The following is a 15581-nucleotide window of genomic DNA, read 5'->3' as shown; positions in this document are numbered from 1 at the left end:
GATTAGAGGCGAGGAGAAGGGACTAGAGGCCAGGAGAGGGGACTAGAGGCCAGGAGAGGGGACTAGAGGCCAGGAGAGGCCCCACCGGACTGACACCTGAGCTGCCCTTCCACAAGGAAGACCCTGCCCGAGAGGAGGGTCGAGAAAAGGACATGCCCCCCAAGAGCTGCCTCTTCCAGGGGGCCTGAGGGGACTGGGGGCGCAAGGCTAAAGTGCCCCAGGCTCCCAGAAGTCCCCGCAGGGCGGCGGGCGGGGGCCGCACCCCATCTCCATTGTCCTGAAGTACATCACAACATTCCTGCATCTGTTTCTACTTTCAGACCCAGGGAAACTTTACAGAGCCGCTGCCTGGATCCCCACGGCGGCCGGGACATGTGAGTGTGTGCGGGGGGGCCCCCGGGGCTGGCAGGCCGCCCTGCCACATCGCAGGCAGGACCAGGAGGGAGGCTGCTCGGAGCCGGCCTGGGCCCTGCTCCGGGCCTCCAAGGCAGAAAGAAGGGGCGTCCTGACCCCGGTCACCCAGAGAACGACCCCCCATGCCTCCCAGACAGAGGCCAGCGAAAGGGTCAGTCCTGTCCTTGTTTGGGGCGCCTATGTCCAGAGCCAGCCAGGAGCAGGGGCACCAAAGGGTGAGGGTGGCTGACTGGGTACTTACTCTTCACCCCAGATTCCTGGGCTCCAGCCCCCTGCTCAGCCCTATGCCGGTTCCTCGGGGCCTGGCACCTCCCCTCCTTCTCTCTAACCTTCCCTCTCTGCGGCCACAGTCCCCGTCCCCAACACCTCCTCCAGCCCATTCCCACATCCAAGAGACCGCGCAGAGGAAGCTGTGGGCCAGGGTCCCACTTCTCGGTCACCCCTACCCCACCTGCCACAGCCCACACCCTCCAGGCTCCCCAAGACTGGGCAGGGATCACCTGGGACCACAAAGCCCGGCTCTGCAGGCGAAGGGTGGCCTCACGCAGCCCCTGCCCTGGACCAGGCCTCCTCGGCCAGCCTCCCCCACAACCTAGCAAGCAACCTCGGCCTCCCTCAAATCAAATCTAAGGGACATCACAACCAGTCCAGGTCCCTGCTGATCAACCACGGCAGCATCTGCTGTAGAGAATCTTTGATAGGATCTCCACCCACAGGCTCACTCCCCAGTCCACCGAGAGAGGCCTCAGCACCACAGCGAGGCTTACTGTGGCTGCAAAGGGTCTGCAGTTGGGGTTATGGGGACCTGGCAACTTGGCCCTCGGTCCCTTTCCTGGCCTGAGCCTGGGGCAAGGTGCGGCCAGGATTCCATAGAGCCACGCTTCACAGGAAGGAGCCACCGCCAGAGCGGCCTCTGCTTCTCTCCTGAGAGAGCCACCCTCTCAGGCCAGGCCCGGGCACACCCCAGAGGGCGGGGATGGTTGAAGCCAGGAGCCCGGGCAGGGTCTCCAGGTGACACTCACCCAGGCAGGTCCTGCTGTCAGTGTGGAGCCGGAAGCCGGGCTTGCACTCACAGAGGTAGGAGCCCAGGGTGTTTACGCACCGCTGCTGGCAGCCCCCGTTGTGGGTTCGGCATTCGTCCACGTCTAGGCAGGAAAGGGGAAGGGTCAGCAGCTGGGCACCCGCGCCTTCCTGCCTTGCTGACACAGCCCCCCAGGTGCCAGAGGCCCAGACCCAGGACCCCACTGTGCCTCGAGGGCACCATCTCTGAGCCCCTCAGCCACACCTGCCGGAGCTGGAGCAGAGGAGGCAGGGTCTGCGCTCCCACCTGGGACACCTGCTCAGGAAGGAAGAGCCACCGTCTCGAGGGCCGGCCAGGAGGTGGGGAGCAGCAGAGGGCTCCAGGGACAGGCTGGGGCCCTAGGGCCTTTCAAGACTGAACCTGGAGCACACGCGGTTCTCTTAAGTCCAAATCCACAAAGTGCTTCCTGGGCAGTGTCAACCACTTCACCAGGACCCACAAGCCCCCAAAAGAGAAACTGACAGCTTTTGAGATGGCCATGCCCAGGCTGTGGGGAGAACCCTGAGAGATGGGAGGGAAGCGGCGGACGTGCTGGCTTGAAGAGTGCCCCCACAGTTCACGGCCATCTGGAGCCTCCCAGTGAGGCCTTGTCTGGAACCAGGGTCTTTGCAGCTGCCCTAAGTTCAGGCTCAAGATGACATTGTTCCAGACGAGGGTGGGCCCTAAATCTAATGCCCGTGTCCCGACAAGAGACGCACAGAGAGGGCCACGTGGAGACCAGGCAGAGACTGTAGTGATGAGGCCACAGACTAAGGACGGCCAGAAGGAAGAGGCCAGGAAGGTCCTCTCTATAGGTTCACAGGGAGGGTGACCCCATGGACACCTTGGGTTCAGAATCCTGGCCTCCAGATGGTGAAAGAAGAAACTTCTATTGTTTGCAGCCACCCTGTTTGCGGTGCTTATTCCAGCAGCCCCAGGAAACCAATGCAGCTGGGGTCAGCCTGGGCCCCCCACACCCACAGGCTCCCCATGCAAGGACCCAGAAGGGCAGCTCCACCACATCCCAGGGCAGGAGCCCCCGCTGTGCCAGCGCCCTCCCCTGTGAAGTGCCACCCACCATCCTGGAGCAGCCCAGACCCCGTCAGACCCTCCCTGCCCAAGGGCCAGCTCAGTTTAGAACCACGTGTCCTCAGGTTCCAGACTTAGCTGAGGCCCCACTCAAAGGCGGGAGAGGGGAATGGGAGAGCAGGAAGGGGTCGAGGGCAGCCTGGTCCTGAGGACTCTCCACGCATCTGCACTGCCTGGACTTCCACAGCCTGGGGACCGGCCAAGGGGAGCAGAGCAGCAGCCCCAGGCCACAGACACCTCGCAGGACCCTTGTCCCCCCCCCCCCCGCTGCTTACCAAGCCCCCTGAATAAGCATGGCTGAAGAGAACAGGGAGGGATCCAAGGGCAGGTCCACTTTTGAGAGGAAGCCTCCTACCACAGGACACCTGGGCCCACCTGCTTCTATCCCCAGCCCCGTGGCACAGGCCATAGGGAAAGTGCTGGCTGGAAGCCCAAGGGTGCAGTAGGACCCCCGGAATGCACCTCGAGCTGAGAGCCGGTGGTGCTCCGGGCATCCTTCTCCTGATACCCTGCCAGGGCTGGAGACCCAGGGGGCTGCACCCAGGCCCATCGCCACCCTCTGCAGGAACGCAGTAGGAAAGCACAGCTGTGGAGATGGCTTTGGGCTGCCCAGCCTCTCATCCCGCCCTCCAGGCCCACGTCACCAAGCTGGGCCTCAGGGGAATCCAGGCAGCGACCAGAACAGAGCAGACAGGCAGGAGGCCACAGGCTTCCTGGACACCTGTGTGTGCAGCCCCTGGGCTAACCTGGGTCAGAAGCCCTGCAGCTGCTGGGCCCCTGCCAGCTGGCCAGAGCACCCAGCACACAGGGGCTCTCAGACGAGAAGCAGCCAGCGGCAGGGACAGACGGAGCTGTGCAGCCTCAGCACTGCCCAGAGAACACGCCGTGGCCCCCACCGGAGAGACTTCCAGAAGCACTCCAGGAGGGTTCTCCTAGGGGTCCGGGGCCTCTGGGCATGGCGGAAGCTTTGGAAGTGCCAGTAGTGCCCCGGCCAGAGAGGCCAAGGCTGAGGGCCAAGACATGAGGGAGAGACCGTGTGGGCCATATAGGCAGCACGGACAGGAGGTGCCAGGAGAGGAGGGCAAGAGCCCGGTACCCAGGTCAGGGCAGACATGGGCATCACCCCAGGCACCGCAGTCCATGCCTGCTACTCAGGCCAGCTGACGCTTTTTCTTTTTTTTTTTTTTTTTGAGACAGAGTCTTGCTCTGTCGCCCAGGCTGGAGTGCGGTGGCACAATCTTGGCTCACTGCAAGCTCCGCCTCCTGGGTTCAAGCGATTCCCCTGCCTCAGCCTCCTGAGTAGCCGGAATTACAGGCACCCGCTACCACGCCCGGCTAATTTTTGTATTTTTAATAGAGACAGGGTTTCACCATGTTGGCCAGGCTGGTCTCAAACTCCTGACCTCAGGTGATCTGCCAGCCTTGGCTTCCCAAAGTGCTGGGATTACAGGCGTGAGCCACTGCGCCGGCCCAGGTGACACCTTTTATCCGACAACCTCACCCACCCCGCAGCCGGGTTCACAGATCTGAAGAGAGGGAGGGGCTTCTGAGAGCCGCCAAGGAGTCACCATGGGGAGAAAGACAAACACGTGCTCTTCCGAAAGCTCTGAGCCGAGCGTCTGGGGCCCTCTGGCCAGGGTGACAATGGAGGCCCTGCCCGCTGACCTTGCCTCGAGAGGGAAGGCAACATTCAGCTCAAAATGCCACCGGCAGACTCCCACCGGGTGTGGCCTCGCTGAGAGAAAATATGATTTCAAACGACAAGTCCTTGACCTCATGGGAAACATGGCTAGCCTGATCCCTCGCTTCCAGGGGCTACACAGAGCTGAGGTTCTCTAATTCTGCTTAACAATCACCAGGTCCATGATCGGCTGTGACCACCACCTCCAGTTCCCACCCACAGTTCCCGTGAAAATGCCTGCCTTCGGGACTAAATCCTAAAACTCCGGCATCGGAGCACTGTTGACAGCTAGCTGCAAGCAGCCAGCACAGCACACACCGAGAAGCTCTTCATAGCTGTCCCCAAGCCTGAGTCCACGGATGACACCCACCCACCAGGCTGTGCCCACCACCTATGGAAACCCTGCTGCCCATCCACGCTCTGAGAATCTGCCTGCAACCCAGAGATGACACAAACAGCCCCAGGAGGCCAGGGTCTCTGCCTGGGACCTCCAGGGCCATCCACTTCCTGCACAAGCCACACCCACTAAGCCCTGAGGCTGCCTCCCAGAGGGGGCTGTAAACGAGACCAGGAACCCTCTCCACCTGCACCATGAAGTCATCACTGCAACCTTCACAAAGACCAGGATGGTTTGCAGGAGGAAGCTTGAAAGCAAAGGGTTAACAGGCCCCTAACAGTGCCCCAAAGAAGCTCGAGGGACAGAGGGACCTGGTGCCCTCCAATGAGAGTCAGCTGGGGTGCAGACTGATGCCCAATGGGCAGGGCAGGGTGGGTGGCACCCACCTGAAGGGCTCAGGAAGGAGGCCCTTTCCCCCTGAGCTCAGATCCCTCCATCCAACACCCCCGAGAGGGGGAAAAGTAATGATGTAAGTGTCCTCCTGCTACGTGGACAGGAACACTGGGACTCCAGCATCCCAGCAGGGCTCGGCCCCGCCTCTCTCAGCCACTAGTCCCTCCAGAAATTCCACGCTCCTTCTGAAAATGCACAGGCCCAGGTCGGCTAGGCCAAGCCCTTCTCACCCTAGCCGCACCGTCTGGTAGTGGCAGGGGGCTGTGGTGATGGAGACAGGGTTGGTGGGTGGGGGCGCTGAAGCGCACCCAGGCTTCCGGTGCCTGTTGTTTGCTGTCAGCCAGGATCAGCTTCTGGACACAGCGAGCCAGCTCAAGGGTGAAGGATTTGGGGCCTCCCACTTGGACGACAGAGGCCTACAGGGACAGGCACTTGGCCAGACAACCTCCTGCCGGGGTCCCCTCCACTCTGAGATCTCGGCCCCTTTGAACTGAGCAAATCGCCTTAATAGAAATGATTTTCACTCAGAAAGCTAGGCGGCAACACGTCACCCAAACCCTTTCCGCCCCACTCCCAAGGCACCCCACGTGATGGCAGGGCTGAGCTGTTCTCAGACGGCTACAAGGACCCCGCAGGTGCTGAGCCGGTGACCCTGGCTGCGGCTGTGACCTGAAGAGCCATAGGCACAGTGGCCTTTCAGGACAATGTGGTCAGCTGAATAACGAACGTCCCCCAGAGATGTCCACATCCTCATCCCCAGACCCTCATCTGGCAGAGGGACCTACCTTTACAGATGGGACTGAGCTGAGGATCTGGCATGAGAGGTTATCCTGGCATATCCGGGTGGGCCCAACATGATCACAGCGTCCTTATAAGAGGGAGGCAGGAGGGTCAGAGGGTGGGGAGGAGGAGACGTGAGCATGGAAGCAGAGGTCAGAGGGAGGCAGGGATTGGCAGGTGCTGTGCTGTAGGCTTTGAGGATGGAGGAGGGGCCACAAGACCAGGAATGCGGGCGGCCTCTATAGGCTGAAACGGGCAAGAGAGAGACTCTCCCCTAGAGCCTCCAGAAGGAGTACAACCCTGCCCACGCCTTGATTTTAGCCCACTTTGGACTGGGCCTCACAGGACTGTCAGGTAATAAATCCGTGCCATCCTAAGCACTGAGTGTATGGTTATTTGTTACTGCACCCACAGGACACAAGTGCAGAGCACATCACTGTCGTCTCAGGAGTCACAGAGGCTCAGATCATCTGGGGTGGAAATTGGGGCTCCCAGTGCCAGCTCTGGCAGCCCGGCTCCCCGGCTCCTGTGCCCTCTGTGGGTCTGGTCGCACAGCCAGGTTCACGGGAGCCACATGCCCTGCAGAAGCTGGCTCCCTAGGTTCTCTCCTCTGCAGACCTGTGCTCCAGGACCAGCCCATGCCGCCTACACACAGACCATGCTGCCCACTGAGCCCCGCAGTGGGACCAGGGCCCCCAGGAAGCACTGGTCCCCGAGATGCAGAGGCCAGTGTGGTGGCCTGAGCCTGAGGTGGGCGGGGCCCCAGCAAAGGCCGAAAGGAACCTGGAGGCCCCTACGAGTCAGGCAACAAAACCTGCTCATTCCAGTGACAACGGCCCAGCCTGGAGGCAAATCCACTGTCCCTGCCCAGTCCCAGGTCAAGCCCCACACGGGGAAGGGGGCAGGCCAGAGAGGCCCCAAACAGCTGCGACATGAACCTGGGGGGAGCCATCTGGTGGGAGACAAGTGGGCTCAGAGAGCAGCTATTTTAAGGAACAGCTGGGCCAGGATCCTGCTGCTGCCCTCGGCTAGATACGAGACTATGGACTTTGGCAGCCTCACAACAGAACCGTCAGCACGCTGGCACATGGTGACATGGCTGTGCCAACACGGGCTGGTTCACCGGGAGGCTGGTGAGACCTGCAGTGTCTACCAGGCTGGGGAGTGGAGGAGCCTCAGGGAGCCCATGGGGCCCCCAGCGACCATCACCCACGTCCCACAGCTCCCAGCCCAGGACTACAAAGGCAAGTGGACAGGCATGGCTGGGCTGCCTTGAACCAGCTGCCTCTGCAGAAACCACCCAAGACATACCCCTTCTGAAGCCCGCCTGGACTTACAGGAAACTTGGAGGGCTCTGGGCCCCTGCCAGAAAGCTCTGCTCAGGGCAGTTATCAAGTTCCAAGCCCTGCTTTGTCCACCACACATGCCACGGGGTCCTCACCCCCAGGGAGCACACACCATTACCTACGGGCCCTTCTCCTTCTCCCCCCGAAAAGCTGGAGCACGCCTGGACCAGGACAGGGGCTCCCAGCTCCCGAGAGCCCAGCAACACCCAGCCAGAGGCCTTGGATGCTACCCAGTGGCAAGGCATTTACTGCCACTGTGGGTGGACCTGGCCTTGGCTGAGTCACCCAGCCGGAAGGCTGCCTACTACCCAGCGAAGATAGAGCCTGGACCCCCCCCGGGCCAAGTGACCAAGACAGGGATGAGGGAAGCCTTTGCCACACTGAGGGCGTGGTGCTTAGTCCTTCAGGCAGGAGAGCAGCAGAGGCTCGGACCAGCACGCGAAACAGCTGAGGAGGGGTGACGTCTCTAAGAAGCATTTCAGGGCCCCCACCAGCCACTGCCTACCCCGGATAATGCAGCTGATGACTCACTGGGAGCCGCACACCCCACAACCCCTCCTCCAATTCCCCAGGGTGCCCAGCTCCAAGCTCTGTGGATCCCGGGAGTTCAAAGTAACCGCGTGGAGGGAGGCGGGCCCAGTGCGGGCCCCAGATCCCAGCTGCAGAGAGAGGCAGGACGGAAAGAGGGCAGGGCTGTAACCTGCTTCCCAGGTCACCAGGGTCCTCAGTTGCCCATGCCTGTGGGGCTCCAGGAAGAACGGCACCTGCCACATTCACAGACAGGACCCCAAAGGGGCTGAGCTCTGGGGACCCTGGAGACTCAGCTCCGGGGGTCCCAAAGGGCCTTTCTCTCCAGCCTGCCGTTTCACTTGACTTGCAAAAACGCCAGTGCCATGGGGAGCAGGGGACCCTGCTCCCACAGACAAACGCCGGGGATGTTTTTCTTTCCTCCGGTCAAGGGACCCGGCCGTCAGCAGTCTCTGCCAACAGCCCTGAGAGGGGACGGGGGTGTCCGACTTCTCAGCGCCCACGGGCCCTGTCCCAGAAGCAGGGCACTGCCCCGCCCTGCTCCCTCCAGCCTAGCTGGCAGCGCCCTGGCGCAAACTTTAAAAAGAGAAAACAAAGGGAGCGCGCCGGGGAGAAGGCGCCCTGGCCCCGCCCGCCCCTGCCCAGGCTCGCCCGGCGCCCACCTGGCCTCTGGTCACCGGCGCTCACGGGGTAGCCGGCCTGGCCCAGGTGGCACGGGTAGCAGCCCCTCCAAAGGTAGCGGTAGTGCGTGCCCGCGACGCGCGCCAGGCCCCCCAGGAGCCCAAGGCACCAGAGCGCGGCCAGCCCTTGGTCCCGGGACGCCCCCATGGCCGGGTAGGCCGGCGGGCAGGAGGGCACGAGGACCAGCTGCGCTGCGCCCTAAGCCGGCTCGGGGCAGGCGGCTCGGGGTGGTTCTGGGTTCCGGGCGGGCGCGCAAGCCGAGCCCTGGGATCCGCTCCGCTCGGCGCCGCCCGGGAGCCGCTCTGGGCCCGGCGCGCCCCGCCCCTCGCCTTTAAGTTCTCAGCTTTCCCTCCGCCCTCGCAGGTAAAGGCCAAGTCCGCAGACGCCAGAGGGGGCCGCCCCCGGCCCCGCCCCCAGCCCCGCCCAGCCTCCCCCAGGGGGCCGCGCCGGCCCGGCCGCCCCGCGCATTCCAGAGTGCGCGCTCCCGGACCTGGATACAGATAGGGACCTAGGCACAAACCCAGGCATCCACATGCGACCCACAGACACAGGCACACAGACTCACGTGTGCAAACATGCACACAGGAGGTACACAGACACGCACGGACATACGCACAGGCACACACATGCACAAACATGTGTGTTCTTGGAGCCAACACGGAAAAGAAGCCAAAGCAGCAAAGGGAGCCGTCCTGGCCAGGCGTTGTGGGGGTGGGGCCTGCAGAGGCGGCTGGTGGGGCTGAACTCTGACAAGGGTGGGGAAGATGGGGAACTGGCCTGAAACTGCAGCACCGATGTGGAAACACTGGGGCTGAGACAGCCCCAGTCCCCGGTCCCCACCTCCAGTGCCTGCACTGTCCTGCCCTCCCCTGGCCCAGGGCCCATACTTGGAGGGACGCTGGCATCCCTGCAGCAGGTGGTGACGGACAGAGAGCAGGGAGAACTTGCCCACAGGGTAGCCAGCAGTGGCCAGGTGTCAGGCTGCAAAGGCCATGGAGGTGCTTCCCACCCCAGAGCCGTGGGTCCCCATGCTCCTCGAGGGCATAGCCCGGGGGAGGCAGTCCTCCTAGGGTTGGCAACAGAAGGAACCACATATTAGAGCCTCGTCCAGCACTTAACCCCTGCAGGAGAGCCAGGGCTGTGATTCCAGCTTGGACCAGAGTTCCCCGAGCCCCCCATCCTCTCTGAGCCCCTTCTTGCACCTGTCCTTGGGGAGGTTACTGGGCTCCCGCTGCTAGCCTCCATGGAGATGGAAGAGATTGGACCAGCAAGCTGGGGTGCTCAATGACCCTCAGCAGTGATCCCTGCCTGGGTCCAGCCCAGCACCACCTCCAGCACTGGCAGTGAGGGTCCACAAAAGGACTGGGCACCCGCCCACACTGTTCCCAGCCTTTCCAGGAAGGCCCAAAAACCTCCCTCCGAAAGGCAGAAGCGTCCCTGGAGCTCAGCCTGTCCCCAGAGACACAGCCTGTGTCTCCTCTCACAGGACAGTAAGTGAGCAGTGGGCACAAAGCCACGTGACTGGGGCCACTGCAGAGACAGAAAGCTTGGGGACATCTTCCAGCTGTCAGGAAGGAGGAGGGTTCATGCTCCCTGGGCCAGCAGGCCCTGTATCTGGGCAAGCCCAGGTCAGGAGCAGAGCCGCGGGGAAGGACTGCCAACCTCAGCTGCGGCCACTATGCCAGGCCCTGGGTTCTGGGGACGCAGCACCATCCTCACCATTCCCTGCAGGGGAGGGCTACTGTCCCCATTTTAGCGGTGAGGAAATTGAGGCTCAGACAGACTAGGATGCTGTCCTCAGGTCAAATCCAATTGAACAGGACTCCAGCCCGGGCAACTCAGGGAAGCAGGCAGCCCATCCTAGCAGAGCCTCCAGCCTCCACCTTCTCTCCACTCTCCACTACAGCCAGGGGCCTGCCTGCCAGCCGAGACCCACCCCTCAGAAGCCTGCCCAGTGCTAAGGTGTGGCAGAGAGCAGTCTCTGCTGATCCAAGGCACCTGGGAGCAAGGGCTGAGGGGCCACCCTTGAGCACGTGGGAAAGAAGAGGCCCCACCCAGTCCCAGCCTGTCCCACCTTGCCCCGTCCTGTCCGCCATCCAGAGGACAGCCCGCCCCCTCGGCCCCCAACACTCTGCAGAAACGGGCCTGCCTGGGCCCTGCCTGTCTGCGGGGCCTCCTAGGGAGCCCCTCCCATCAGCCTCTGAGCCCTGGCTGTGAGCAACCTCCGTCGATCTCACGGATAGACAGGCTGACGGGTCGGTTTGAAGGTGCCTTCCATGCAGGGCAATGTCATTTATGACCGTAATGTGCATCTCATTGCCAATGGCTCACCAGCAAGTGCCAACAGAAGCTCGAGGGTCCCGCCGTCCACAGCCACAGTCCAACAGGGCCTCAGTCCAGCAGTTTCCATAGAGGTGGGGGCCAGGCTTGAGAGGGGTATGGGGAAGACATCAGAGGCCAGGCCTGCAAGGACACGGGCCGCAGAGGCAGTATCCATCCTCCGGGAGGTGCACAGCCAGCCGCCCTGCGAGTGAGCTCTCCCCAGTCTCTGTGCCTCTCTGCCTGCTGCATGACGGGGCCCAGTACTCGGCAGAAGCCTGGGCAACAGAATCCCTGCACCTCTGACTCCAGTCACCCTCACCAACAGGCGACAGGGCTGGGGTCCTCCAACAGCACCCCATCTGGGGAAGTTCCCTCAAGAGGCCCTCGAAGGCTGTCTCTCAGCTCATGCAGGCCCCACTCTGACACCCTCCAGACTCCGGGGTCATGGGAGGAGGAAGAAGCCCACAGGAAGCGGGAAGTACCAGCCGCACCCTCAGGATCCCACGCCATCCCCCAAGTCTTGCCCACCTGGGAAAGGGCTCCTGCCTTGTGCTGTCTCGAGGAGGGGAAGGAGCCCAGGAGCCGCTGCGTGAGGGCCTGAGCAGGGAAGGGCAGGCGCCCAGAGTCTAGGGCCAGCCAGAGCCCACAAGCCCCAAAGGCCACTGAGCCATGCACCGTGGCTTGTCCCAATGGACATGCGTGCTAGCGTCACACGTCACCACCTCAGTCGGTATGTTCTTACTAAGAATGAGTATAAGAGAACTACTTGGTGAGCCATTTTTATATGGACTACGTGCTGAAAAGGATCATATTTGCACCTATTACGTTAAATAAAATATAGTATTAAAATCAATTTCACCTATTGACTTTTGCTTTTCCAGTGCGGCCCTGAGAAACTGTGAGACAGTGTGTGTGGCTTACATGTGTGGCTTACATTCTGTTTCTACTGAATAGCCCCAGATCTACTAGTAAAAACTGAGGCCCCAGGTGAGCCATGGAAACGCTCTGTGCCTCAGTTTCCCCATCTGTAACAGAACCTCACTCCTATGGGGAAAGCACTTGACTGAGGGTCCATAAAAGTCAACAAACATGAGAATGGGAGGCCGAGTCTGGAGGCCTGACCATGCCCCTTCCCGGCGCTTTGCTCCCGCAGACACCCCAAGGCTATGCAGAGACATGGGAGAGACAGTGTCCAGAGCTGATTCTCAGAGGGCGGGGGACGTCCTGGGACCTGTCCACCTCCTAAGCCATGGTGGACACAGCCATGGTCCAGAGGCATCCTGGAAGCCAGCCACGGACCTCATCCAGGGTGAGGGCTGGGCTACCACAGCCCGTGTGCCCAGTACCCAGCGCAGAACTGGGGCCACAGAGGCAGCTCCTGGCCCACCGAAGGGCTGTATGGCATGGCCACATCCCAGGGCCTTTCTGGCCTCAGCTTCCTCATCTGTGCATGGGCAGAAGCCTGAATGAGACCAGCTCAGGGGCCCGGAAGCAATGAGACATGTGACTTGGGAAGGAGAACCAGGACCCGGTGTCACTACCACAGTGCCCGCGGGGTCCAGGCAGAGGAGGGCGGCCAACAGAGCAGGGCAAGCCTCCAGGGAGCAGCTGTCACAGCGCAGCGAGGCCCTCGGGAAGCTTCCTGCCAACAAGTTCAGGCAAAGGAAATTATCTTTTCTGCCCCGAAGCCCCCAAGAGCTATGGGAGCCTCCTGGTATCACATCCCCATCTCACACCCTCATCTGACAGGCAGCAGGGAGGCTGCCCCTCTCTGCTCACCCAGCCCCCTGGACCCCCACACAGCCTACCCTGGCCCCACACAGGCTCCTCCTACCCCATAGCTTGGAGTCCCCCACTTCCGCTCCCCTTCCCCTCCTCTGCTGCCCCGCGCCCACCTGTCCACCTCCCCTCTGCCCTCACATACAGGCCCATGATTAAACCCTCATTCTGCCCCGGTGGAACCCCAGTGTGGGTGCCCCCCCACGGCCCTGGGTTCTGCCCTCTGCCCACGGCTCCTGGGACATTCTCCTGTGGTTTTGCTAAGCCAGTTTCCAGAGGAGAAATGGCTTCCCCAGGGCCACGCAGGGAAGAGAAGTGCAGCCCAGGAGGCCCAGGTCTGACTCTCCCCCAAATCCTGTCCTCACCGGGCCACCTCCTTCGGGTTCCTCCAAGGGAGTGGCTCTGGTGGGCACCCACAGGCGCCCCTGTGGTTGGGCACATGGTGTCTCCTGCTCATGACCCTCCCCAGGTCATGGCAGGCACCGGGCAGACTGTTGGGCACGGTTCAGCGCTGCACCTCCCCAAGGGGCATCCCTGGGGCCTGGGCAAAGTGTTTCTAGGCAGCTCCGGCTTCACACCCTGGCTCTGGTCATCCTCTGGTGGCCTCGGCCTCCCTGAACGAGCCTTCCGTGGTAGTCTAGACACCCACCCTTCCTCCTGCCCAACAGACCATGAACTCCGATACATCCTGCAGAGACACGAACTCAGAGGTCACCTCTGCAAAGCCTCCCCGGCTGGCCGGCCCACCCTAGGTTGGACCCCCCTACCCCTGCCCACCCTCCTCTACTACACCCCTTCACTGGCTCATTCATTTAGTTTTTCATTCAACAACGATGTGTGTGCCCACCACGGGCAGGACATGGTTCTGGGGTACAGTGGCATCGCCCCACCCGACTGAGATATCCGTCCAGGTCCCCACAGCCCAGGAGGGCTGGAGTATAAATGAGCCCCAGCTGAAGCTCTGGGGTGCGGAGGGCTCTGGGCCATCCCTCCTGCTAGGCTAGGCAGGATTCCGGGCGTGGCTGTGGGGGGCAGCAGCACACCGGTGCACAGCGCCTCCGAGGCCCCAGCTGCACCCGCAACACCCCCTCCCCCACTCAGTGCCGCCACCGAACACATCCCGGCCGGAGGCTGTGGGGTCTGGAAGCTGTTTGGGAAATGCTTTCCCGATGTGGAAATGCAGCCGGCGTCTGTGCCTGGGAATGTGTGTGTGTCAGCAGAAGGCTCTCCCAGCCCCCAGTGGCTGGCTCCAGCTTCTCCTCTCTCTCCAAACTGGGCGGCCACCGGGCTCCTGCCAGGACCCGGGCCAGGGTGAGGGCCAATGCCACCCCCAAATGTCACTGCTCCCCCTTGGGGCTGGGCCCTGACTCTAGAACTTCAGGCAAAACTAGTGCCTGAAAGTGGACGGGGTTCAGCCAACACCCCCACTGTTGCGTGTCTGTCCCTCAGTGCTCACCTCTGACGCCTGCTCCACAAAGGCCCCCCTCCGGCCTTGCAGCTCAGGCGCCTGGACACGTGCCTCTACCTCCCTGAGAGGGAGACGATGCCGGGCTGTCCATGCTGCCCCGGCCTCTGAACACAGAGCTAGTGTTGGGCAAACCTGGGCTGGGTGTGGGAGGAAGAGAGGCTGTGGGCATAGTGGGGGCTGCCTCCACCCAGGTTCCTAGGGGCTCAGGCATGGGGAGAGGCGGCCGCCAGTGGGGCCCAAGGGGCCAAGGCCCCAGGCAGCCCAGTCTACCTCCTCAGTGGGCAGTCTCCCACCTGGCCAGGCCCCTGGGGATGGCATCACAGACCCAGCACCTGGCATGAAACAGGGGGAAGGAGATAAGCCCTTGGCTGGTGGCGGGGGGGTTGAGGGTATGAGAGGAAGGAGTGACACTCAGAGAAGCTACCAGGAGCCACAGTCCATAGTCCTGACTGAGGTGGCCACGTTGCAGGGAAAGGGTTCACAGGCCTAGCAGGCACCCAGGTGGAGCGGTGATCACCACCGCCCACAACGGCCTGCGTGTGCCCTGTGTGCCAGGCCAGGGGTGCTCCCAGGTGGGCAGGTGGACCCTGAACGAGTGACCAGGGGGCACCAAGCCCTGGGCTCTGCCCTCACGGACACCTGCAGCTCACTCTTCCCCCCTCCCACAGAAGGCAGGAGACGGCAGGCGTGGCCACATGAGCGGAGGGCACAGGAATCACTTCTGGCCATGACATTTAAAAGCAAGTGTGAGATTCTTGGTCCTCTCATCCCACGTCTGCCCTGGGCACATGCATGGGTAGGGAGACCTGGCCTGGGGTCCGGATGGGATGATGGGGGGGGCCATGGACACCGGAAGGTAAGGGCGTGTCCCCACAAAAGTGCCGGTCTGTACACAGGTGGAGACTATCCCAGCTAACGCAGGGGGAGGGTGGAGACGGGTGGCCTGGGAGGGGCTGGGACCAGGCTTGGAGTCGGGGAAAGGAGCCACCCAGAACAGCAAGGGGCACAGGGCTGCGAGGACAGGGCAGTGGCCAGTGTGCACCTGCTGACCCCACTACAGAGAGCATGGCCAGGAAGTTGCTAGAAGGAGGCCACTCTCAAGCTTCTCTTTAATCTGCCTTCAAGGGCTCAAGGCTCCTAAGCCCCAAAGCCCTCCCATGCCACCCCACCTCCGCGAGTGGCATGTGGACCTGCCTGGCGGTTTCCAACTCCTGACCTCCAGAGCCCAGCCCAGAGCAGGAGGTTCATTTGTGGTCTGGGGTCTCGCACAGTCCAAGTTGCCTCCCTGTGGAGACAGAGCAGAACGGCCTCCCCAGCGTTCCTCTCACCCCTTCTCTCACTGTTGCCACCACAGCTTATATCAGGAGCAGGGGGGCCCCCACCCGGCCTCAGAGAACACAGGGCCTGGCAGAGCCTCCCCAAATCGTTCCAATGTCAGCCTCATGGTAAACCCATTACCCTGTCCGTCCACTCCTCACCCAAGCCAAAGGAAGGAAAATTGAAACCACGGCTATTTCCTGAGCCCAGCTGCCTTTCCTGACTGCAGCTGTCCCTGGCTGGGGCCAGGCAGAAACAGGGGGGAGCCCCCTTCTCTTGTACATACCAGTCCCCGGGTGAGCCCAGGATAGAGTGGCCCTGTCTCC

The 15581-nt window shown here is 62.3% G+C and overlaps 1 protein-coding gene across 1 annotated transcript in view; it reads right to left on the bottom strand.

The window, feature by feature from the left end:
• Positions 1-15581, bottom strand: part of LOC111544593 (multiple epidermal growth factor-like domains protein 6) — a 131922-nt gene that overhangs the window by 40739 nt on the left and 75602 nt on the right. Inside the window, exon 5 of the mRNA XM_031936258.1 lies at positions 1437-1559. Within this exon, the coding sequence (XP_031792118.1) occupies positions 1437-1559 (123 nt within the window). The remainder of the gene's footprint in view (positions 1-1436; positions 1560-15581) is intronic.

Source organism: Piliocolobus tephrosceles, chromosome 1, assembly GCF_002776525.5.
Source record: "Piliocolobus tephrosceles isolate RC106 chromosome 1, ASM277652v3, whole genome shotgun sequence".
In the NCBI taxonomy this organism is placed as follows: Eukaryota; Metazoa; Chordata; class Mammalia; order Primates; family Cercopithecidae; genus Piliocolobus; species Piliocolobus tephrosceles.
This window is presented reverse-complemented; position numbering and strand designations above follow the sequence as displayed.